At 30.7% G+C, this 25,898-nt stretch overlaps 1 protein-coding gene and 1 long non-coding RNA gene across 2 annotated transcripts; one reads left to right on the top strand and one right to left on the bottom strand.

Annotated features, from left to right (window-relative positions):
* Positions 1-6,531: 6,531 nt before the first annotated feature.
* Positions 6,532-7,771, top strand: LOC118073791 (uncharacterized). Its single transcript, XR_004691140.1, has 3 exons — positions 6,532-6,805; positions 6,875-7,186; positions 7,263-7,771. It is a non-coding gene; the product is annotated as an uncharacterized lncRNA (long non-coding RNA).
* Positions 7,772-16,405: 8,634 nt separating this feature from the next.
* Positions 16,406-21,651, bottom strand: LOC118073813 (uncharacterized). Its single transcript, XM_035094530.1, has 6 exons — positions 21,516-21,651; positions 21,070-21,284; positions 18,756-19,000; positions 18,469-18,674; positions 16,760-16,910; positions 16,406-16,691 (listed from the first exon to the last, which is right to left on the bottom strand). The coding sequence occupies exons 1-6, from the start codon at positions 21,649-21,651 to the stop codon at positions 16,406-16,408; spliced, it is 1,239 nt and encodes a 412-aa protein (XP_034950421.1).
* Between the last annotated feature and the right edge of the window lie 4,247 nt (positions 21,652-25,898).

Here is a 25,898-nt window from a genome sequence, read left to right as displayed (position 1 = left end):
TTCCAACTATGTTTTCTATAGTTTTGGATAGTTATTTCGTGCATCATGCTCATAGGGCTTTGGGGAGATTACTATTACCATCGATCTCTGAATTATTAATTGAGATTTTTTAAACAATCTCTATACTCCAAATGGTAGAAGAGTAATTTTTTTAACTATAATTGGTTGATAAAAAAAAATAAAAAGGTTTGAATCAATAAATAATAAAAATTTTATTGTGATGACTGCAACCAGAAGTATGCAACCAGCCATCGCTCGAAGGCCTTCAACTTCGTGAATTACAAAATCTTTTTTTTTTGTTTCTACATTATGAATTCAAAATGAATAACAATAAGTAGATACAGTATCTTACACAGTTCATCGGAAGTAAAGAAAAAAAAGACGTAATTTTATAGATGACATAGCCCGAGTCAAAAAATTGGGACTCATTTTGTCTTTAATTAGTCTTTAATCGAATTTCAATATATATTTGAGACTATAGGACTAAAAAGTCTTATTTTATCCGCGGTTTTCCATTATTAAGACAATTTGAGACTTTTGAGAAGTTTAGATTTTTTAAAAATCTCACTTTGTCCTCAAAAAAGTCTCATTTTGTTGTTATTGAGGAAGAAATGAGTTCTGTTTGAAAATTGTTTGGTCCATTAAATGAGGACAGGATGAGATACATGAAACGTTATTGGGACTTTATTGAGTAAGCAAAATGAGTTTAAAAAAAGGCCGGTGTGACAAGAAACATTGAGGCCTATCTGAGACTAAGTGGGATTTAGTTAATGATGGCTTATGAGAACTAAATAAAACATTTGAGGTAAAGACATGTTAAATGAATACAAAATGAAGATAGTACGATCGAAAACATTGAGAATAAAATCAATTTAATATGATTGAAAATATTTAGGATAAAATGAGACTATTGAAGATTCAATGTAAATAGGATTATGAAGACTAATTGAGACATTCAGAATAAAAGAATGTTTAAATCAGACCAAAGTCAGTCTAAATAGTTTACTTCAAGATAAAACGAGTCCCACTTTTTTGACTCGGGTATAGCGGAAATTCTGCATATTATTTGTGAAAACATGTAAAAAATAGCGGAACTATTCGGAGAGTCTGATATTCATTTTAAGGAGTGGAATATTGAGTGAGAGTAGGGGGACTTCTTCTCTAAGAAACCTACTTCCTTACATCCCCTCAAGTTAGACCTCAAATGGCAATTTTTCGATCCCATAGCGGGCCTTATTGAGAGAGAGATAGAGAGAGAGAGAGAGCGAGTACTGTATATCAGAGTCCCTCAAGATAGAGTTTGGCAAGATTGAATTAGGCAGGACTAAAGTCCCTTAAGTTCTTATGGCACTTTAGGCAGGAATCGAGCAATATGGCATCGTCTAGCCAGACCCTATCCTGAGGGACTCTACTGTATATCTCCATATAACATAGAATTATTTCTTACAAACATCATGTGTAAAAAAAGTGTCTACACATGGAGTAAAGTCTGCCATATCGACTGAGTTAGGATAGAAGAATTTAAAACAATTTTTTTGGTAACAATTACCAGGAAAAAATGGTTTAAAGGTTGAAAGGATTGTATTGAATGAATATGCTAGAACGAATTGGGAATATGGTTGAAATAATTTCTATGATCGTTTTTGGCATTCACCGATGCTGTGTTAACTTTCCCACCAAACCTCTAATCAGTTATTTTAATGAAACGACTTTGAAAGAAGAGCCATTCCATGCAGGATAGTGCTTAGCCACGTTTTAAAATACTCTAATGGTCGATAGGTCTTGTAATCTCGACAATTGGACTTCGACTGTTACTGACATTGGTAGTTTTATCTTCGATTGATATCAGAGGGTGAAGGAGATCACAGCTATTATCGTAAGTATTCATAACTTTACCTAATTCTTTTGACTTTTTTGTTCTGTCGATTTTTTTTTCTTTTCAACCAAGAAAACTTCTACGACGTTCCACCAAACTTGAAACATATCTTTAAACCATTGAAATACGTTTTCAATTCAATCCTTTGCCTTTGATTCTCTAACTTCCAACAGTATCTAACAATAATAGTTTGTAAAGCTCACGATTTCCAATATCAAGTCTTTGGTAATAGAAACTTTCTTAAAGTTTTTCAACTCAAAATTTGCTATTTTCTTTGAAAATATTGACCATTTAGGTGTGTTGTGGTTATGTTCTTCTCAAGAAATTATAATTTTGATAGCTAATTTAAGCGTTTGGTTAAAACATCTCTGAAAACTTCTCTACATAAAATTTACTGAGTAGACAGAGATGATCATTGAACGTGGTAATAAAACAGAAGTACTTTTGGAAGAAGTCTGATAAATTAAGTTAATTATGATAAGATACAATAATTTATTTCGCAATTCATTTCCTTTTTTGATTACTTTATTTTGAATAAAAATAAAATTCCAAAAAAAAAAGCCTTAAGAATTATAATAAGTCTTGGGGCTTTGTAAATTCGTAACTTGGTCAAAAATGGTCTAATGATGATTTTTAAAAATGCATTTTAAAGCTGAGAAAATGAGCTTTCGATACCAATTTATACATTCGATCAAAAAAATTGTTCTCAAGTTGAAATAAATTGTTAACATTGAACGAGTAGATTTACAAGAATAAAAACATCAGGTGCACCACATAGTTCTTGATTTTTTTGTGAAGAAGTGGGGGTAGATAACATTTTTTTAAAAACAGGACTCTAAAGTAGGGATTATAAGCTTTAAAATAAGCTCTGCATGATGACAATTCGATGATTTTTACCCAAGATACAGTTGTTTGAATATAAAACAAATTTTTTAAATCCTTCTTTCCGAGTCAAAAAATTGTGACTCGTTTTATCTTGAAGTAAACTATTTAGACTGACTTTGGTCTGATTTGAACATTCTTTTATTCTAAATGTCTCAATTAGTCTTCATAATCCTATTTACATCGAATCTTCACTAGTCTCATTTTATCCTAAATATTTTCAATCATATTAAATTGATTTTATTCTCAATGTTTTCGACCGTACTATCTTCATTTTGTATTCATTTAACATGTCTTTACCTCAAATGTTTTATTTAGTTCTCATAAGCCATCATTAACTAAATCCCACTTAGTCTCAGATAGGCCTCAATGTTTCTTGTCACACCAGCCTTTTTTTAAACTCATTTTGCTTACTCAATAAAGTCCCAATAACGTTTCATGTATCTCATCCTGTCCTCATTTAATGGACCAAACAATTTTCAAACAGAACTCATTTCTTCCTCAATAACAACAAAATGAGACTTTTTTGAGGACAAAGTGAGATTTAAAAAAAATCTAAACTTCTCAAAAGTCTCAAATTGTCTTAATAATGGAAAACCGAAGATAAAATAAGACTTTTTAGTCCTATAGTCTCAAATATACATTGAAATTCGATTAAAGACTAATTGAAGACCAAATGAGTCCTAATTTTTTGACTCGGGTTTACCATTACTCTCTTCAATCTTATTTATTTTTTTCAATTTTTTAAAATAATAAAAAAAATTGTTCAAGATGTTTTCTTTAATGATGTTAACAAAACCTGAGCCGTAGAAATTAGAGCTGGTAATTCCAGCAGAAATGTGCCGCGTAAATTTAAATATCAAGTTGCAAATGGCTGGAGCTTGTAGTTATTGTTATAACGGCCAGTTCTTACATCTCGATGAGGTTGAAGTGAGCCATGTAAACGAGAAGATTCCATGTTTTAACAGGCCATAACAAAATACAGTACACCAAGTGAAGCCGAGTCAGGAGAGAACAAAAGTGAAACAAGCATCAAGTTTGTTCCTATTGGTTTAACGAGCTCGTAAAAGTTAAAAACAGTAAGTGCTAGTTAAAAAACGATTTCTCTCTTATTTTTTAATTGTCTCCATACCTCCTTTAAGATTCAAGATATTATTTATCACAAATTCATGCTATCAAATAAATTACTTTTGATTTTAATATTTAAATAGTCTCAAGCTTCTAGAATTTACGTTGGGATATTATTGTTGGAATGAAAGAGGAAGCAGTAAGATGAAGATAATTGTGGATGAATAAATTCAAAAATAAGGAGAGAATAGAAAATAAGAAGAATCTGGAACATTGCCATGACGATTTATTTATTTTCCTTCAGGAAAAACTTTATCCCTCTTTCAGAAAGTGCGTGTGGTATAAAACGCAGTTAGACAAACATTCAAGACAAAAACATTTTATTACACGATTAAGTTCCAATGATGACAATATTTTATAGATAAAAAAAAAAACCCCACCCCTTCATTTTACATAAATCGTAAAACTCTTTTCTCCATAAATTTCAATTTTTCTCTATAATTTTATTTATCGTCAATTTATTACTTCTAATCTCCCTAGGAAAATATTTTATTTTAGCGATAGATAAAAAAATATTAAACAAGAAAATTTGACAAATAGCTTTTAAATCGCATGTCATTATCAGTTATTTTTTTTTTGGGGGGAACAAAATGTCAAAATACAACGAATTGGCCCCGAAGTACATCGTAACAGTGCGCTTATACTCAACGGCGTTCCAATAATATAAATTCTGTTCGTTATCGGTTAAAATTTATTGGAGAATATTATCGAGCTGCGATTATCACGATAACATCGTGACCGCAACACATGACCCCTGAACTCACGCAACCCACGTGGTGCCTATCGACATTCCACTGGCTGTTGACCACCACCACACGTCAGACTAAACTCCAAGCTGCATAATACGTTTATTTATTACAAAAATGCAATTTACTGTCCTGTTGGTAGGTGGCCATATTTTTCATATTTATCGGAGCCAATCGACTTCGTTATATATGATTTAAATTCGAGTGTAAATATTCTGGAGTAATGGGAAAGCATAATATTATTTTGCCCTTTTATTAATCACGTTGTTGGATAACTAAAAAGTCTTTTTGGATCCTTCAACACTATTTGTTTTATCATCGTTATCATTTCCTTTCGAAAATGAATCTGGGGAAATTACAGAATTTATTTGTGCTTTGTTTACATTTTTAGACTCTTCAATAGTAGAGAGTAATAAGAGAGTAGAGACTAGAGACCTACACTTAGTCTCTAGTACGTAATCTAAAAATGGATTTCTGAATTTATTGATGATTAATTTTAGGCTGTAAGAGGGACGGCGGAGGTTGTACAGAAATTTGTGCCTAACCAGTGCCATTTTTTTTTCTTTTCTTCTCAGTAGTAGACTCTACTAAATTCCCCCCGTCCGCCCTCCCTTCCATTCATTCCCCACCTTCGTATCTTTTCATTCTTTCATTTGATATTTTTTAATTCAAATCTTTTTTAGTAGAGAAAAACGGTAATTATGTACTTTAGCTCACAACTCTCCGATGAGCTTGAAATTTTAGTAGGTTATAGAAAAAATTATGCTGAAAAATTTGATATACATATGTTGGGTGCGGAAATGCCTCCTTCATATTTTTTTTTCGAGTTGAAAAGTCTTTTTTGCCATACTCGTGTGGAAAGTTCCCTTTTCCATTAGAGAGAATCTTTGTAGCCATTAGGAAACAGACTTACGTATGTTGCTGTCTTTTGGTTTCCTAACGTAAGATCAACGTCAGACGTCAGATACTACCGCAGAAAGGAAACAGACGTACGTAAGTCTGTCGACAATTCTAACTTCAGATCATGGCTACTAGGGGAGTTGAACTTTCCATGCAGGTATGACGAAAAATCATATTCAGACATAAGGAGGACAATTAGACTATTCTAAACCACGTGTTTACCACAATTTACGCGTGGTTTGAGTAAGCCAACTTTTCCTCCCTAGGTGTGAAATGTACTATTTATCATACCCCTGCTCAAAGTTAAAGTTTGCTCCCCGTTTTCAGGTCCCAAAGGGACGTATTTTATCTCGCATAAAAAGACAAAAAATCGTCTGTGTTTATTTATAATTTCTGTGTCCAATTTGAGGTTATAATTTATTAAAAAGACATCCAAAAGATCGATCCCCTTTTTAGCCTACACCGGGTGTAATAGCTGGAATGGAGCAAGAGGTTGTTGCATGACTATTTGAAATAATAATTGAGCCATTCTTTAATTTAAAATCAATTAACAATGGGATAATATGAAATAAACTTTGTTGGTATTTTAAAAATTGTTCGAAACTATGAAACATTAAATAAAAGCCCTCATATCATTTTTTTTCCTGCTAATTCATCAAAATCACAAGCAAAAAAAGATGAGAAACCTAAGAAAGAAGATAATCAGATACCCGCATATACTTGGATTATACTTACCAATTGACTCATCTTCTTCTTCCACGTTTTTCATCCTTTCGATCCCACCCTGATGATTCATCTTACATTTCTCACAGCATCAAACTTAACTTAATTAATTTATATCTAAAAAATTCGACGCTTAGGTTAAAGAGTAGATGAAATTTCCACTAGAAAATGCAGCTTTTATTTGAAAACAAGCAATTTCTTTCCAGATGGTGAACAAAGAAGTTCATTGGGATGATCGAGATGTGCTAAGGTTCATCTGAAGGTCCTAGACAATCAACGCTCCATCAGAGGAAGACGATTGTTGTCCAGGACTTTGTTCCTCTCTTCGCTGGATTATCCTTTGACCAGAAAACAATAACGAAAAAAGATCATGGAATAAAGATACGTGTCTCCAGCTATTTTTTGTTATCTGTTATCACATGGAACCAACCAATGTCCTTGGATGAAGACTCTTTTGTGCTCTTAACTATGACAGACACAGGAACTGATGCAATTGAAGCTCCTGGATGATGCTTCTTGAAGCTTTCTTCAACTGGAGATCGATCTAGATGTTGGTAATTATATTCATTAGCTGATTGGTCAAGCTTCTATTGATAATTTTGCTTCTATTTCATTCTAGCAGTGGACTCTCCAGTGATTGACACACCATGGCTCGTTGAAACCTACCAGGTAAGTCTAGTGGGTTGATCATCTTCAATGTCTTCACTGCTATCCAGCATGTCTAGCTGGTGTTGATGATTCTCTAAACATTGGACATCCCTGGAACTAAGTGACTGTATTTCCTCTAGGATTGTTTTGATGTTGAAATCATTGTACAGCATGTCATTAGCTACATACCATGGTGCATTTGCTAGGATCTTCAATCTCTTGGATTGGAATCCCTGGATGATGTTGATCATGCTTTCAACACCTGACTCCTAGAGTTGGATCAGTAAGTATTGAACAATAAATTTTCATTTTTTAGAAAATTAAGTGATTAATTTAAGAATAAATTGATATGTAAATAGGTTGGATGCGTGAAAAAGCTTCTTGGATGGTGGTACCAGCGTGAGGGTAAAAAGAATGAAGGTTTTTGCACATGAGAGCACTCGATGCACTGTTCAATCATCTGGAAAACATTCAAACTCACAATCGCCAGAGGGGAATATTTTATTCGCCTGAAAATTTGGACTTAGTCTTCATCGATTTTATTTCCCGGTCACCGTTATTTGTTATACGTTGAGTCAAACGTCGCTATTTTATCTAGAATAATGAAACAAATTTGTCAGATAAAGGCTGAGGGAAGAGAAAGCGTTCGACCATAAAATCCAAAAAAATCACAGTCTACCCTAATAATTTTTCGCACAATCTTTCCAGGTTTTAGCTTGATATAAAAAGCTAAGGCATCAAGTTTTTTTTTGTGATAAACATTACCATCACACTTTTTGAATCTCTTAGTTGACCCGGGATATTGTATAAACATTGACCAGTTGGGATGTGTTTGAATAACTTCTTTCTGTCATTCAAATCCATTTATATACATTTTTTTTTATTCAATTCCTATGTTGTTTGTATAATCACTCTCAATTTATCTTTATTAAAAAAAATCAGATTAATTTTTTAATCATCGTAGAGAAAAAAAAAATTGTTTAAATATTGTTTTTTTGATTACCACAGCATGTTTACATCACTCTAAAAGTTGTATTTTATTTTTATATTCAAAAATAACTTTTTTCAATATTTTAAATTACTTTGATGAATTTTTTTTTTATTTATCTTTTATCTGTTGTATCGATTGTGAATTGATGTTCGTTGAATTTTTTCAAAAGTAGTTTTAAGACAGTTGATTGGAATTAAGCAAATACATTAAGTAATTAATGAACTAATTTATTTATTTATCTAAAACAATTAAATAGGCCTAACAGCATAAACCAAACTAGGGCGAAAGATAGCTAAAAAAAAAAATAATAAAAAAAGGTGGAATAAATAGTAAGTGTCTGTGATTCTATAAAATGTGTCATATAGAGGAGAGTGGGGTAATTGTGAATACCTAAGGGAGAGCTGAAATAAAACAAAAGTAGTTAAAGTTATGAATGTTATTTATTATTAAAAGTTTACTTGAATTAATAAAGCTGGAGATCTCACAGTCAACGTGGATGAATTTTCAATAAAAAATCAAATCTTTATAAATAAACAAAACCTCAGTGTCCAGAATTACTCCACAGCACGTAGGGTAATTACAGATGGTGTGAATTCTATCATTATTTAAATCACAGACAAATCCTTTTGATGAACTTTCTCGAGTCAAAAAATTGGGACTTGTTTTATCTTGAAGTAAACTACTTAGACTGACTTTGGTCTGATTTAAACATTTTTTTATTCTAAATGTCTCAATTAGTCTTCATAATCCTATTTACATCGAATCTTCACTAGTCTCATTTTATCCTAAATATTTTCAATCATATTAAATTGATTTTATTCTCAATGTTTTCGATCGTACTATCTTCATTTTGTATTCATTTAACATGTCTTTACCTCAAATGTTTTATTTAGTTCTCATAAGCCTTCATTAACCAAATCCCACTTAGTCTCAGATAGGCCTCAATATTTCTTGTCACACCGGCCTTTTTTTAAACTCATTTTGCTTACTCAATAAAGTCCCAATAACGTTTCATGTATCTCATCCTGTCCTCATTTAATGGACCAAACAATTTTCAAACAGAACTCATTTTTTCCTCAATAACAACAAAATGAGACTTTTTTGAGGACAAAGTGAGATTTAAAAAAAATCTAAACTTCTCAAAAGTCTCAAATTGTCTTAATAATGGAAAACCGCGGATAAAATAAGACTTTTTAGTCCTATAGTCTCAAATATATATTGAAATTCGATTAAAGACTAACTGAAGACAAAATGAGTCCCAATTTTTTGACTCGGGTTCACTAATCGTAAAGTTTTCGTGGGCCCCATAGATGACATTTATTACATTTTATTCAATCGTCATTGGGAAGATCTTCATGCTTTTCATTACAATGTTAGACACCTATTTCATTTCACTCAAAAATTATGTTAAATTGTTAAAAAATAATGAAATCAATATATTTCGTACATCGAGCGCGTTGTCACTTCACTACTGTTCGTCAGGCTTTGCATTCTGGATTGACTTCCGGTTGTATCACTTGGAATATGTTTCCACCCCTTCTAACATAGCCAAGCATGGGTGTCCGTGTTTACCCCACTCTCCCCTCCTTCGGTGCATAATTATATCGTATCTTCAATAATTTTATTGTCAAAAAAAAAAAAAAACGTTTTGGAATAAAACACAAAATTTCATATTTAAATTATTTATGATATTTACAAGCTGTGTGGTGTAGATAATTGGTTCAATATCTCGCATTTGAAATAACCAGCAGTATTCCAAATATGCTTCATTATCTCTAGCTATAAGCAAAGTAGACACTTCTGGGAGATTGGTTTTCTGGAATGAGTTTAGAAGCAAAAAGATTAAAAATCATAAAACGTTTAAATTTGGTATTTTCTTTTGATAAGAAGCATTTTAATAGAAGGGTGATGTGAGCTGGTGGAACGTAGAAATACTTGTAAGGGATGAAATCGTGTAACAAACCCCGGAATTACGATATTCGCTAGTCCCTGGAGATGTAGGAAGGGTATCACTGCTCCAATACTGGCTTGTCGCCTATCTCATGGAATCCTTGAGCCAGTCTACTCTAGTCTCTTCCAATTTTCTCTTCATTTTCAACTCCAGAGGTGTGGGTAGTCACTTGAGAATTCGGCCAGGATCAGAAACGTTAAGGTGGCCTCGTGCCATATTATTTTTGTCTCGCCTCCACGGCGCTTCTAGAAGTTTATCTATTTTAACCCAATTTCCTTACTTACTAAGTTCACCTCGTTTTCTTCAGAGTTTTGATGTTTTAATTATTCTTTTCATTTGAATTGATGCATTTTCATGTTGAATTAAGAATCAGAATAATTATTTTACCGTCCAGTGAAATTTATTTTTAATTATTTGTAAATATTTAAATCATTCCAACTTTTGGAATTAATTTAATAATTCTAAAATCCATTAGTGATGTTTAAAATATCATTTCTCAGTAAAAAAATCATCATATCTGGAATAACTAAAGCTTACTTTAAAGCTTAGAATCTCAGCTTTAATATCCATGTACTGAAAATTTTTTTCTGAACCTCCGAGACCGTCAAAAAAATTAATATCGACAAGTACTTGATCTATCTTAAGTCAGAGCTACTTAGGTTTCTTTAATTAATATTTTCGATACGAAAAAATTTTTTTTGAAAAATTTAAAGATATTGATTTTAAAGAAGAGATTCTTAGCTTTCAATTGAGCTCAAATTCAACTCCATAAAACAAATAGTTTAAAAGTTACAAGCATTTAAAGATCGATAAATATTTTCGTCTTTCAAAAATTCAGCTTTTAATTGAAAGAATAATTTTGAAATATCATTGAGTAAAATTATGAGATCATTATAGAGAATTTCTGAAGTCAATTAAGATTAATTGCACATTGAGCAAAATAACATTTCATTAATCAGCGTGTACTTGATAGTCGAGATACACAAGAAAGAGGTCACGTTGAGTTGCCCACGCAATCGTCATTTCGAATCAATCACGGAGTTCGGATAACGTAATCGGAAAGTCCTTTATATCCAGCGAAACTAAGTTCTAAGGCAATTTGTGTGTCTCTTTGTAAGAAGGAATAGGAATAGGTTGAATACAAGATGGAGGCAAAGTTAGAGGGAGGGAGGGAGGAGGACGAACAAGACATTCGGAAATGTTGGAGGGTTGGAATGTGCTTTAGGGGTGCACAGGACGATTTTGCATTGCTTCAAGCTTGCACTCGTCTTCACAACTCCCTTCTCATCTTAGTCCTGCTTCTTTAGGGAGGGTAAAACGGAGTTACACTCAAACCAGCGACTTAACGTTGTCTCTTTCATCCCTTCCTTCTTCTTTCCCACCTGCTTACACTCCTCCGCCTCCTCCTCCTCAATTCCTTCCAATTCTTTTCTCGTAACAAGTTTGTAAAATGCAATTTTCCCGTAGGTTGACAAGTCATCTAATCGCGAGCAGGTCATCTTCTTTCTCTCATTCCTCCATTCCATCTGTCGAGGTCTTGTGGGTGTGTGAGTATGTGTGCTCTGCTAGAGTAAGAATGAGTTTTCTTCATTTTCTTTTGTTTCCCTACGACCTTCCTACGCTTATGCTTACTAACAACCCCGTCACATCCCGCTTCATTTATACTCTGTTGAAGCACAGGCACCAAGTTTAATATAACCAGTTTGGAAAATAAATTTAACCTTTTTGGGGAAAAAGAAATTTCCAGGTGGAAAATTAATTCATTATTTGATTCCAATTCTATCTGATTTCAATCAATATTTTTAAATTTATTATTATTAGTTACTTTCTTCAATATGAGAAGTTAAAAGTTACTAGTGGTTTTCAGTAAACTACAAATTTACCGAAGACTCAGTAGTTTTCCGTCATTTTACCAACTACGCAGTAACATTAATTCCATTTTTCGCCACCGATTAGAAGTTCGCTAGTGTTGTTTGATCGTCATATTTATCTATCTGGGGTTAGCATGGATTGAAGTGCGAATTAATTGTAATTGGTAAGTAATACATTTTATTCTTTATTATCAATGAAATTAAAATTGTTTATTATATATGAATATTATTCTAAAACTGTTTTTTCATTCAATCAAAGCTTTTAAGTTTCATATTATTACTACAGTAATTGCTCAGATCCTCCACAATACATTTTATAACAATTTCATTATTTATTATTATGACTTAACCTCAAAACTATTTTTAATATAATAAATAAAACACGTTTGTGGTTCATATCTAATAAATAAAAAGTATTTATAATCAAAATTAGTCATTTTTATGTATATTTTGAAAAATATACTTTCACTGGACATCAGTAAATGTCTCCTAGATTCACCACTTAATTTTACTGACTCTTTAAGTACATTTTTACTGAATCCATGCTAGCTAGGGTAATTAATGATGGATCAATGATGACAATAGTCTTAATAGCATCAGATGTTAACCTATAAGCTATCTTCTGTACTGATACTTTTCTGTCGTAAACATCCTTTAACATCTAGAGTAACAACTTGAAAGCATTGGAAGCTATCTTTTGAACACCTTTACAACAGATTGCTTGATGAACTTTAGGTAGCAGTTGATGCTTAGTTTGGTTGCTGGATGCAAAATAAAATTTCTTGAACCCAGATAAGCTAATGTACCAGAAAAACAACAGCAAAAGGTTGATAAAAATTAAAAGGTACATCAATAAATAAACTAATAAATATTATTCTGCTTTTTACTCATGAATAATCAATTACTCGACCATTTTAATCTGAATAAAAGTTCATCAGAGTACTGTAAATAATAAACATGAAAAAAAATATTGAAAACAAACCAAAAGTAGAACAGTTTTTGCAGAAAATTATTCAAACTGAGCGTAAAAATGATTAATAATTGTTGGAGAAAAAAAAAGAAAAATATTTTTTCAACATCAAAATGGGTCAATGAAGGACTTAAAATGCGAAAAATTTTCCAAAGTATTCCAAAAATGCATCAGAGCATAAGAGAAATGCAAATAAACTAGCAATTGTTAAAAGCCATCAAACCATTGGCAATGGATTTTTTCTCACACGACCTACTTTCTTTTACATAGATGAAAAATGTCAGATCACGTTGGATTGTGATGCATGTTGTGATGTATGTTAGAGGTATCAGCAATTTATAGTCACATAAATTTTTGATATTTTTTTTTTCTGTTCCAGGTGATCACTTTTGGATGGCTTGGTACTATCGAGTAAAAGAGATAAAACTCGTAGCAATTGGAGGTCAATTGTATAACTAAAGGACAGGAGACAATGGGTTTAGATTATCAGTAGGATGGTGGTGGTATTGAGGTTCTGATCGTCCATGACTATATCGTCATGGCTAGGCCGCTTATCTCGACACCCTGGCATGCTAATCGACACGCTTGGTTCACCTAGACTATCCTGATATCCATGCATAGTTATACCAATCGCTTCGAATAATCCTACGACAAATTGCTTGGTGAGTTAACTTTTACTTCATTTCACCAATTAACTTTTCTTTTTCACCGATTCGTTGGAATCGTTTAATTTACTCCAACGTAATTATGACGTTGATAACTTTATTGTGTTCCATCCACGTATTTTCTTGCATTTTTCACGAAATAAAGCTGAATAATTTTCTTTCAATTTCAACTATTGCATAATTGGACACAAGTTTTTTCGTGTGACATCTCGTTTCCGGCTTTTTCTTCTCCCAGAGAGAGACAAAATAACATGGAATTCACGAAAGTAGTAACAGCCGTATTTCTGTCGACAGTAATAGGGTTGTTCGTGCCAGAACACGTCGACTCATCTCCCTTTCGAATAAGCTTTTGTCTCTGCCTAAATATACCCGTTCTATTGTCACTCAGTTGAGTACAAAATTTTTTAAAGGCTTTTTAATTTTTCTCTTTTAACTACAATGAGTTTTGGAAATCATTACAACATTCTAATATCATCATCAATGTATTTATTTTTTTTAAATAATAATGAATTCTAGGATCATTTATTTACTCTTCTATCATTCGAGACTGAAAAAAATATTGCTGAGCAATGCTGGATAACTATAATAGCTATTTACATCACTAAAGAGTGACTTGTGACGTCACGAGTTCATAACCTCATCTTTGATCGTCAGATTATAGTGTTAACGTCATCTGATACTGTTGTTATCTTAAAGTAATATGTGGAGACAACTCAATGTAATAGAACGTTTATTGAGATTAAAAAAATGATAGATAACAATTTTACATAATTTGAAGGCTGTCCTAAGACTAACTGTCCAGGCATCCAAACATTTTCCTCACTTATACTATACATACACTTGCGTGGTCCACTCTCAGATAACTCACCTAGATAATTATTCTCTTATTCTAACAGATACGAACGCTATTTAGAATCATAAAAAATACTCGCTGCTAAAATTGTATAATGTTATTGGTCTACTTTCTTAACAATACTTGATAGACAATATTTAAAATAGCTACGAAAAGTATCTTTGTAAAGCAACTATCTCAGATATCGTCATTCAATTATCTAGATACTTTTTACAGCTATATTAGCAGTGATATTAAACTTTACTCCTTTATATTAATTTTATCTAAATATCTAGATAACAAACCACCCCATCTATCGACTGTTTTTCTAACTATCTGTTGCCGTGACCAGAGAAGAGAGATGTGAATACAAGTTTATTTCAAATGGGCCGATGTGTTCAAAAAATTTAGTATGGGTTTTTATGGAGCCAGGTAGGAGTTTAACGGGGTTAGGGTGGCCTGGGGTGATCCCTAAACCGAACACAGCATTGAACTTCTATGTACGTCTATTTTCTCTGTCCTGACCCAACCAATGCAGTTTGCCTTCAATAATTGTTTGAATAACTTACTAAGTAATTAAATAATATAATCAGAAATGTAGTAAATTAAAAAAGTGCAAGAATGGTCCAGGTTGCGAAGGAGTCTTATAGACCTGGTGGAGGGATGAATGATGTAATTACCGGTCTTGGAGTATTATTTGTGATAATATGATGATGACAATCAGAAGTAAAATGAACAAAAGACCACTTGAGCAGTGAATCAAGACCAAACATCGTATGTGGAACATTTGATTGGACTGTAGTAATAATGACAAGAGGATATTGTCATGCAAATCTTCAATAGAACTAGGTGCTTATGGTCCTCAGACCCATTACACTGTTGGCATCCGCTTATCGCATCGTTTCGTAAGCATAAATTGTCGATTCGCTGCGAAGCTTGATATCTATGATGACCTCATTGTTAACCCTAGCGTCCGGCGTCTTTGGTCTTGGGTTTATTAACTCTGAGATGAATATTTTTCTTGATAAAAATTCCTTGGACACCTCTAAGAGTCCTTGGTTTATCGATTGATTGTTTAAAAATACGACTCAACCTTCAAACTAGGTAGTAATCAATCAAAGGTCTAGGATGTTGGAGATCGATGGAGAAATAATTAATATTTTGTTGGAAAAATTGCGAATTTGTGCAGAAAAAAGAACAGATGGGACTGGGGTTGCAACCCCCTCTCATGTTACTAGAGATATAACAGGGGATGATTGTGGCTTTTATGACAGTGTACTACTTAATTCTATTCCTAGATGACAGATTTGTTGTCAAATGTGTAGATGGGATGAGAGGGTCGATTTAAAACACCCCTTTTGTAATTGAGAGCTTAAAGAATACCCTTTTGATGCCTTTCGGCAGCCTTTGAACAAATTGACAGCTGGTCCTGCTATGTTGATCAATTTTTATATAGATAATCAGCTATAAGAATCAATACAAAGGATATAAGAACCTTAATTCTATTTTTTTTCTTATAGATAACATCCCCTTAATTACATTTCTATAACAGGACATTTTCTATACCTATTATAGCATCAAATATCCCTTGAAAAAAATTATTAAATTCAACTTAGCATGTTTTTATTTATTTTCATCAACAGAAACAAATTTAAATGATAAATAATTGTTTTTATTAATAATTTATATTGTTAAAACGACTTGGTTGTAATGATTAATGCATTAGTTTATTTAAAGTCGTTTAAAAAACGCGCCAAAAATTTGAACTACTGCGCAACTTGACTGCGCATCGTTTTTTTTACTCCACTTGGTTTTGCAAGTATGAAGAACGACTATTTAATTTCACATATCTCCGAAACTATTAGAGATACAAAAAAAAAGTTTGAACAAAAATTGTAGCTAAGAATTCAATCTTTAATTTAAGCTCCATATTTTTGCTCTAGCTATCACGGTTTGTCTACTAGAGCACTTTGAACAATTGAATCGTTCATGAATCATAACTTGACGAAAATCTTCTTCTTAAAAAGTCATGGAGACATTATTTTATTTTTTTTTTTTTTAGTGTTGATTTGAATAAATAATTATTTTTAAATACTTAACAAGAAATGATTTTATCAAAAAGGCCTGAAATAATGATGAAAAAATTGAAAAATGTAAAAAAAATCTATTTTTCAATAAGACAAGTACATGAATAAATTAATTTACAACTAACACTACTAGATCTAATGCATAAAATAATAATTCAGTGTCTTATTAAACATAACTTTGAATGCTAGAAATCCACCAAAGCCTTCAGTAGCTCTGTAATAAACTCCAATACCCGATAACGGTTTTGGAGGATAAGTGACCACTTCCTGAAGATCAATGAAAGGCACAACATGTTGGGCAAAGTCTTTAAACCAATCTGTTGGTCGGAATTTGATATAATATTTATTAGGTCCACCTATTTCTTGGCCTTTAGTTGTCACAGATGTTGGGATGTCTACTCGATTAACTTTAAGATGACTCCTAGCACTCATGAAAATAAAAATAGTGTAATAAAAATGTTTATCAATTGTTTAATATGCATTATATACCTTCGTACGTAGAATTTGTGATATGCAGTCCAATGTTCAGGCATCAGATTTCCGTAATCATCTAGAAGTGTTCCCCGTACTGATAAAGAAAGTCTACCAATCTTATGTCCTAGTTTATTTGTTGGACGATCATATCTATCCCATGTAACAGCTAGAAAAATGTTCATCAAGAAAGTGAATCTTAATTCAATAATCTTATAAAGAATGATCGAATCTTCATGAATCACTTCTACACGGAGAAAAATGCAAAATAAAAATTATAGTCCAGCAATATAAACTGGATGCATTTTGTCAGTTTGGTGATTTTTATAAAGATTTAAATAAAAAAATTATAAGTTTCACTAGAAAAATTGTAGTGCAGCTAATAATTTTCATTGTTCAGCACGGTAATTTTTTTGGACAACGAATAATTGATAGAATTTTGAAGAAAAATTCGAGGATAAAACATACATTTTACTTGTTGTCCTAGAATTTTTCTATTGCAGCACGGGAAAATTTCACTTTCTCTCTCACTCCAAGCACACAGGCGATTGAAGGCCCATATTTTACAATTAAAATTAAATTATTAATAATCGGCAGAGAGTTCCGTGAGTCGGGACTTTTTTCTCGAAATTGATTGGCGAATCTAATTCAATTGTTCAATTTAAAATATCTATAGAATTGATGGATATATTACAGAAAACTTGAAAAAATTTTTTAAAATTATCATACAGCTTTGTGTTGACAAAGATTTAACGCATGCTCATCCACATTTGTACACGTGCGTCGTAAAAGCGGTCATACTTTACCATTATTTTTTTAATATTATTAATATTACTATTATTATTATAAAATTACAGCTGAAATATAAAAGAAAATTTGTAAATAATGTTAATAAAATTTATTGTTGGAAAAATAATTTTTATATTCAAATTAAATAATAATTAGAGGTTAGGTTAGTAAAATTTACCGTGCCAGCACAATAATTTTTCTATTGCTGACCGATAGATTATATAAGAGTGACATCTTGCGTCCAGTTTACCGTGCTGCACGGTAATTTTTCTTGGAGTTTCCAATATTTTCTATTGGCATTTTTTCTCCGTGTAGTAGCTGGCTTTTAAAAGTCTGCTAAAAATCTTGCGTAATGATCTTGTGCAGAATGTCTGACTCTGCAGCAGCACCGTAGGTGTCTGTTTCCGCATTTACATATGGATCTTACGACAGGACATTATTGCAAGATCCAACTCGAAATCTTGCAGCAGATTTGATGCAGAAACTGGCATCAAAGAAATCAGCAGATTTTCAACAGAAATATCAAAGGTATTGACTTCTTCCATACATTCCTGTAACTCAATCAAAAAAATCAGCTGAAGAAATGATGCCTTTCATATTTCTGCTGATGGTCTGCTAATTTTTTCGCCAGCTTCTTCCTTAAATCTACAGCAAGGTTTAGAGTTAGATCCTGCCGTAATATTCTGTCGCAAGATCCGTACGTAAATGCGGAAACAGACACCCATGGTGCTGTCGATGATGTCTGCAGTTCTTCCATAAGATAATCAAAAGATTTTGTAATGCCTTTGAAGAATGTTGTCTTGCAAATAGACCATGCTACTAGCAAAAGCTTATTGATGATCTCTTGATGTTTGATGAATGAAAAAAGGTTCATAAGCTGTGATTCATCAAGATCCAATCATTCTATAAATCAACTGTAAAATAAAATATATTCTTACCTGTGATAACTTCACCAGGAGGCACAAACACATCATCTAATTGTATCGAACGATGATCATAAGTCAAATATCCATGATATTCACACTTGTCTCGAGTCTTCCAATGTATTGTATTCTGATCAATATTTCCTCTTACTAATTTCCCCTGCTGGATTTCTATGAGAATCACACGATTCTTCATAGCGAATCTGAGTCCAGTGATGACACTGATCAAAGACAGGATGATTGATAATAGTAATAATTGATGAATAATTTATCAATTAATTTTTTAATAAGATAATACTTACTATCCTAGCTCTGTGTTTGATGAGACCAAGTCCTGGCAGAACGCACGCACTGAGAGCCGGTTGTAAACGTCATCACAATAGCACTTGCACATCTGACAATGACTAGAGTCATACAGCGTATCATGCATGGCAAATCGATGATTCTTCGTCCAATAAAAGTGGGCTAAGTGGTCGTCTGATTTTCTAAACTCGTACTCATTAATCTCTTTGTTGTAAACAAACTCGTACAGTTGATTGTCAATCCTCTGTTTAAATTGAAGAATTATAATAACAAATTAATTGAATGCCATTAAAAATAATATTGTCTCGCAATGTTTAGGATAATTAAATTAAAAAAAAAGAATTATACTGAAGTACAGTAATAGTTAGATATTGATGATTAATTATTAGATGTCATAAAAAATATTATTCAATACTAATTTTTATCCATGACTTCGTCTGCATAGATACTGTTTAGCTGGTATTAACAGTAATATATTATTTATTTATAACAATTGCCTTTGTTGTAAATAATTAACAATAGAGTCTAACAATAAAATTCTAATTTTTCGAGGTTATAAAAAAATTTAAGTATAAATTATATTTTTTCTTTCCGAATGCAATGTGAGCGTTTGAATCATAATTTAGGCTAATTAAACGATTTTTGAAGAAAAACATTCGATTCCTATTGATAAACTTTATTTCTTATTGTTTATAATTAATATAATTATTATAAACACATCATATGTTTCACAACATAATCCTGACTCTTTACAACATTATTTCTGCTGACTATACGATATGTGATAAAAAAAAATTCGGATTTCATTGTTAGACCTCATTTTCAATTGTTTATAACAAATTCAATTGGCATAAATAGAAAGAGTTGGTTTTTTTTCATGTTACTCACTAAGTAATTCTTTTTCAGTAAAAGAAAAAATATTCCGTTGGAAGAATTCGAATATATTACACAGATCCCATTTTAAATTGTTTATGATGATTTCAATTTTTATAAACAATATATATAAACAAAAAGTAGCCTACAGCCTTCCCAACAACCCCCTCTACATGTCTAAAATGTTCCGTTCAAATCGGATCTGCTGTTTCAATCTATTGTATTTTTTTTTTTTTAATAACAATATTTAATTGTTAATAACAATATTTGACTTTTTTAGCTTTACTTGAATCAAGAGATACGGTAGTGTCTCGTGCGCCAAGCATAAATCGCCGCCATCTAGCCCTTACGTCACGACGAGGCACTACCGTGTCTCTATAAAAATTATAAGATGATTTTTGCAGGTTAGAATTTTGAAATTAAAAATTTTTTTCTTATTATAACATAAACATGGGTTGGAATTAAGAATTTGCTCGGAAAGCGATCGTTGACTTTCGATCAAGCATACGATGAAATATTATCATTGCTTCATTCATAATATACGAAATTGAAAAAATTTCGTTGCGCAAAAATTGAGTAAAATGAGAGTTTATTCATGGAGCAATCATACGTTTTTTTTATCAAGTTGGTGATCAGAGTTTTTGATTGCTATGAAGTTCTTTCACTAACAGATTATGAAGTTGGTAACAAGTTAATTTTGCTCGAGCGCGAATATACAAATAATTAAAATATTTTCTGAACAGATTTATTTTTTTTTAATATTCCTTTTCAGTTGATATGTACAAAAAATGGTGAAATCTCATCAAAAACAGCCCCCTCCTTCTGGGCTGTACAAAAATGTGCGCCAAACATAAATAACGACAATGATGAAATTACAAAAAGTCCTAAAATCATTAAACGCCAATTATTTAAATCTACAAATCAACAATATATAAAATGAATTATTTTCTTCGGTTTTTTTTTTGAAAAAAAATTTAGTGCGTTCAATGACACAATAAACATAACAACCAAAAACTTGGCGTGACTGTTAAGATTTTATAGAAGCATGAAATTGTGAAAATATTGAAAATATTTAAGCCAATTAATAAAAAACAGTCCCGCCTTCCTTTTACTTAAATTACCTTCCTATAGTCCTAATTAAAATAAAAATTTTCCATTGATTGAAATATTAATCCTAAAATATTATTTAGTACCCTATTTCCCAACAATTAAATACTAAATTATTCTAAAATTTCTGAACTTCATTCAATTATTCATTGTTCGTCAATTAGTAATTTCAATAATTTAATTTTCGATTGTATTGAATTAATTTTGTATTAGTTTTTAAATTAAAATATTTTCACTTTTCAACTTAAATTTTCTAAATAATTTTCACTTTTATTTAAAAATATTACGAAAAAAAATCATCACTGCTATAGAAAGATAATAAATGAATACTACCATAGTCTGAAATGTAGAAAAATGATGTATTTCTCTACACCGATAAATATGTCCATTACAGATGATTGTTTGTTTCAATGATGAATTATCTGGATGATTATAATACCTAGTGTGATTATAGTCAGAGCATGTGGCACTACAATCACCTTTTTTGTTCAAATATTGTTCACCGACAACGTGACCTCGTAGAAACGTTAAACGTACATAAGTATAATCTGTAATCAGTTAAGAAACATTTCGATAATAAGTTCTAGTTAAATTAATTTTTTCTTAGAGTCTGCTAAACACTTTACTCTCCATTAGAATATCTCTAAAAAAAAAATTCTAATCATCAAAATAATTATTTCAAGTGATTAAAAAAAATAGTAAAAATAATTTTAAAAATGAGTTCAAGTGTTGAAGAATTAATAATTAATGTTAATTAAAGTGAAAAATATAAGACTTACCTTGTAGATGAACATCAGGATCACCAGTTTTGACATAAGTATAGCCTGGAATTTCTTGGAAAGTTAAAACAGTAATTGAAATCGTTGAAAAGAAGAATAAATTAAACCACACTGATAATTTACTGAATCTTATCATGATGTTTCACACTTAAATAGCCACAGAACTAACAATGAATGAAATGAAAAATAATGAGAGATAAAAAAAAATACTAGAAGTCTTGGGATTAAGTCTGTAAGAAGTTAATGTAATGTACATTTGTAATATTCTGAGACAATGTTTCATTTTCGTCACGTAAGCCATAGTCGTAGTAAAGGTCTTATCAATAATCTATAAATACAGCATTCGTATTAATTGTTAGACATATTTTTCACCATTTTTAATACATCTGTTGATCTAGTAGAAAAATATATTTGTTATATTTGAGCTAGAATTTATTATAATACTTATTATTTAACTATCGGAAGATCCATTAGGTTCTATGATAACATTTTATATTAATATATTAAAATGTGTTTTTATTGTTTGCATTAGTCATTGAATAATGCTTAGAATACCAGACTGTTAACTTTTTGGTATGACATATTTTTTTTTCGAATGCAAATATTGTTCGTGTTAATATAATTAAGTGCTAATTTATTAGTCATTGCGTCAATTTATTCTAATTTATTTTCTAAAGCAAAAACTTCCATGAATTAAAATGATAAACAATGGGCCTGCATTTTGGGCCTACGGGACCAACTACATATGCCCAGTAACTATTTATAATCATTTTTTTATTACAATTTTATAAAAATATTTTTTTTCAAATTTTTTAATTGTTTATAATAATTTTAATTTGTTATAAACAATATGCAATTGTTATAGGACGTATGAAGTCATTAAAAACAATATTTTATCAATATTGGTCCAATTTTTTAACAATTCTGATCACATAATAAATAAAAGTGACTCTTAATTGCTTTTTATTTTATTTATTTTACAGTTTATTTGTTATAAAAAAAGAATCGTTAGACAGAATTTGTTTAAACTACATTCAGATGTTCTTCATTGTATTATCTTTCAAATGAAATTCCTCCGGAGTCGATATCTTCATTCGTTCTCGAGAAAATGAAAAAAAACCTGATATACGTACGTACATTTGCACGTATGTACACCTGTTTCTAAACCTTCTAGTTAAATATGCTTTCAAATATCTCAAAGCGTAAAGATATGACAAAATTACGAATTCCAACAATCGGCCTTATTGAATTTCGAGGTGTCATGGCGGATGCACTTGTCATGAGCCTTTCACTGGAAAATTATTTTTTCTACGATTATTATTACACTTGTACTATAAATCTTCGTTTTCCGATGTGTATACCACTTTTCTAAATAATCCTAAATATTTTTTAAGCAAAAAAAACAAATAAAAAATGCACACTTTGGCGATAAAAATTTGAAGTAATTTGAGGTTAGAAAAACCCAGCCTTTATGTGAAGTTAAAAAAAAGTCTTTTTCAGTCAAAAACTAACGACGTTTGAAGTGAAATTTGCTATTTAAAGCAAATAATTATTAGTTAACAATAATTAATAATTTTGTTGATAATATTTAGTAATAATTATCATTAATAATTAATAAAAATTCTCTTCTTATGCCTGGCAACTATTCTCGGCGTCTCTTTTTTATATGGATCTTCGTACACTTCTTCTATCTCTCTCACTCCATGGTCGAGCAATAGACAATTAGAAAAGGACAAATAGCCCAACATATTTCGTCAGCTCGACGAGTTGACTCTCAATCTCACAACAAGTGTAGGGTCCCATAAAAAGTTTCACTTCAAAAATTGTTATTCCAAGTAATGAATGTATTTTTTATTTATAAACGTACTTATGTGATGACTATATTTAGAACTTACTCATTTATTGATGAAGTTGATAGTTATTTGATCACTGAAAATATTTGTTTAATGAAAAATTGATGATATCTCATTATTGAAATTTTTTTTTTTAATTTATTCTGAATGATTGTAAAGTAGTTTTTTTTTATCGAGTAATATATCTTATCTCGGGAATTTTAGATATTATTAGACACAATTAGATATAATTAGACATAATTATATTAAAAAAGATACGTATTATGAGACTTTTAGATATAATTATCTCTAAATAGATATTATTAGACATAATAAAAAATCCAGAAATATATGACTTCAGATTAAATAAGATAAATTTTGATCTTTTTAGATCTTAATATACTTACATAGATATAATAAGATCTACTAAGATATTTTTCGACTAATCTTTTTATCTAGAGATATAAAATGTAAGATACAATAATAGAAGTTTTGATCTTTTTAGATTTATTTATACTTTAATGGATATAATTTGATCTATTTAGATATTATTAGACTTTGCATTCTCTTGCTACAATAAATATTTGTTTAACATCCCGGGAAAAAATAAAATAGATCTACATTGCTCTACTGAGATCTATTTTTTGGCACAATTAGATCTATTTTGTTCTGTGTACGTCTGGTTTGATCGTTTTAGATCTGCTGTGATTTCTGTAGATGTGTTAAATTTTTTTTTATCATCGAGATCAATGGAGATCTTCATAGACATACAGTAATTCGTGTAGATATACAGTGATCTCACTAGATCGCTATTCATATAGATTTCTATAGATTTAAGTGATCTATATAGATTTGTGTAGATCACTATTTATACCGATTTACAGAGATTTTAGTGATCTACATAGATTTATGTAGATCACTATTTATTTAGATTTACATAGATCACTATTTATATAGATTTATGTAGATTACTATTTATATAGATTTATACAGATTTTAGTGATCTATATAGATTCGTGTAGATCACTATTTATATAGATTCATGTAGGTCACTATTTATATAGATTTCTCTAGATTTTAGTGATCTATATAGATTTATGTAGATTCTAGTAATCTATACAGATTTATGTAGATCATTATTTATATAGATGTGTAAAGATTTTAGCGATCCATATAGATTTATCTAGATCACTATTTATATAGATGTATGAAGATTTTAGCGATTCATATAGATTTATCTAGATCCCTATTTATATAGATTTACTTAGATCAAATTTTCTTTGGTCGTTTAGATATGAGTAGATCAAATTAGATCTAAAAAATGACGAAAATTTGAATCTGTGTAGATCTATTTTATTTTTTCCCGGGAATAATAGAATTTTTGATCTTTTTAGATATTATTAACCAATGTATTTTTTTTTGCTGTAATAAATATTTGTTTAACATACCAAATAAAATGAACATCGTTTTTTTCTTATTTCAACTTGATATTAAGAATCTCAAAACGTATATTTAAAAATAAAAAAAAATATAAACAGATCTTTTTAGATCTAAATAGATAGAAATAAAAGTTTATGTTATTAAATCTACTTCGATGTAACTTTATATATGTTGATATAATTATCTATTTTTAGATATCTTTAGATCAAAATTTATCTTTATTTGTCAGTCTCATAATACAGATCAAATTAGATCGAAAAATTTTTCCCCGGGTTTCCCGTATGGTTTAAGACAGCGTCTTTTAATTTTGTGAATGATGTCAATTCACATTAGTATGAGAAATTAATTTCGTAAAGCTCCAACCCTTTCTGACTAAGTGGTTGCAATGTGAAACCACGTAATTTAATGTTATTATTCTGCGTAACAGTGTTTCCTGGAAGCTTGAGTTCTGTGCTATGATAGTAGCTGTTGCTACACGTAAATGACAACACTCTCGCTACATCCGCGGTCAAAGTACAAGCCAACATAAAACATGTATTAGTATTTATCCTGGCTTGGGGGAATTAATATGTTAGTCAAGAAAATGATGAATATCAAAATATTTATTAACAGTCAAAAACCATTGATTTAAATAATTAAAAATCGTTTTTTAACACCTATAAATCTCTTCTATCAGTGTATTTATTTAGAGCTGATTGTGAGTTGATGATGGGCTGATAATTTGATTAAACATCAGTCAATAAACTTATGTTCTTTAGTATTAATGTATTTTTATTAATAGTGGTATGATGATGAAATTTTTGGGTTTTTTTGGAAGCGAAATAAATTTTTTTTAAAGTATAAGAGTTGAAGTTCATAGCAGATTTGAGGACCTCTTTTAAACACCCCTTTGAGATGATTATTCGACTCATTCTTTGAAAGTTGTAGGGGTTAAAGGACTAAGGGAGAATGACTTTTCGGTTTTTCATCATGTTCGTTAGTTCTGAGCGATTTTAAGGGCATAAAAATTTTTTTTTTGGAATGTTTGACCTAATTCCGTATTTCTAGGCATTGAGACGAAGAGAATGAGTGGTTAAACTTGAAAATTGGACAACTTTGATTTTTCGACCCC

This window comes from Chelonus insularis, unplaced genomic scaffold, assembly GCF_013357705.1.
Source record: "Chelonus insularis isolate UGA/USDA-ARS -01 unplaced genomic scaffold, ASM1335770v1 scaffold_367_pilon, whole genome shotgun sequence".
In the NCBI taxonomy this organism is placed as follows: domain Eukaryota; kingdom Metazoa; phylum Arthropoda; class Insecta; order Hymenoptera; family Braconidae; genus Chelonus; species Chelonus insularis.
This window is presented reverse-complemented; position numbering and strand designations above follow the sequence as displayed.

What these genes read in the sequence shown, in the direction of transcription:
- LOC118073813 (XM_035094530.1), bottom strand. Translation starts at nt 21,651, where the DNA reads ATGATAAGATTCAGTAAATTATCAGTGTGGTTTAATTTATTCTTCTTT. An exon ending in TCCTGGTGAAGTTATCACAG is followed by an intron (nt 16,911 to 18,468) that starts GTAAGAATATAT and finishes ACATTTTTCTAG; the next exon opens with CTGTTACATGGGATAGATAT. An exon ending in CACAAATTCTACGTACGAAG is followed by an intron (nt 16,692 to 16,759) that starts GTATATAATGCA and finishes CATGAGTGCTAG; the next exon opens with GAGTCATCTTAAAGTTAATC.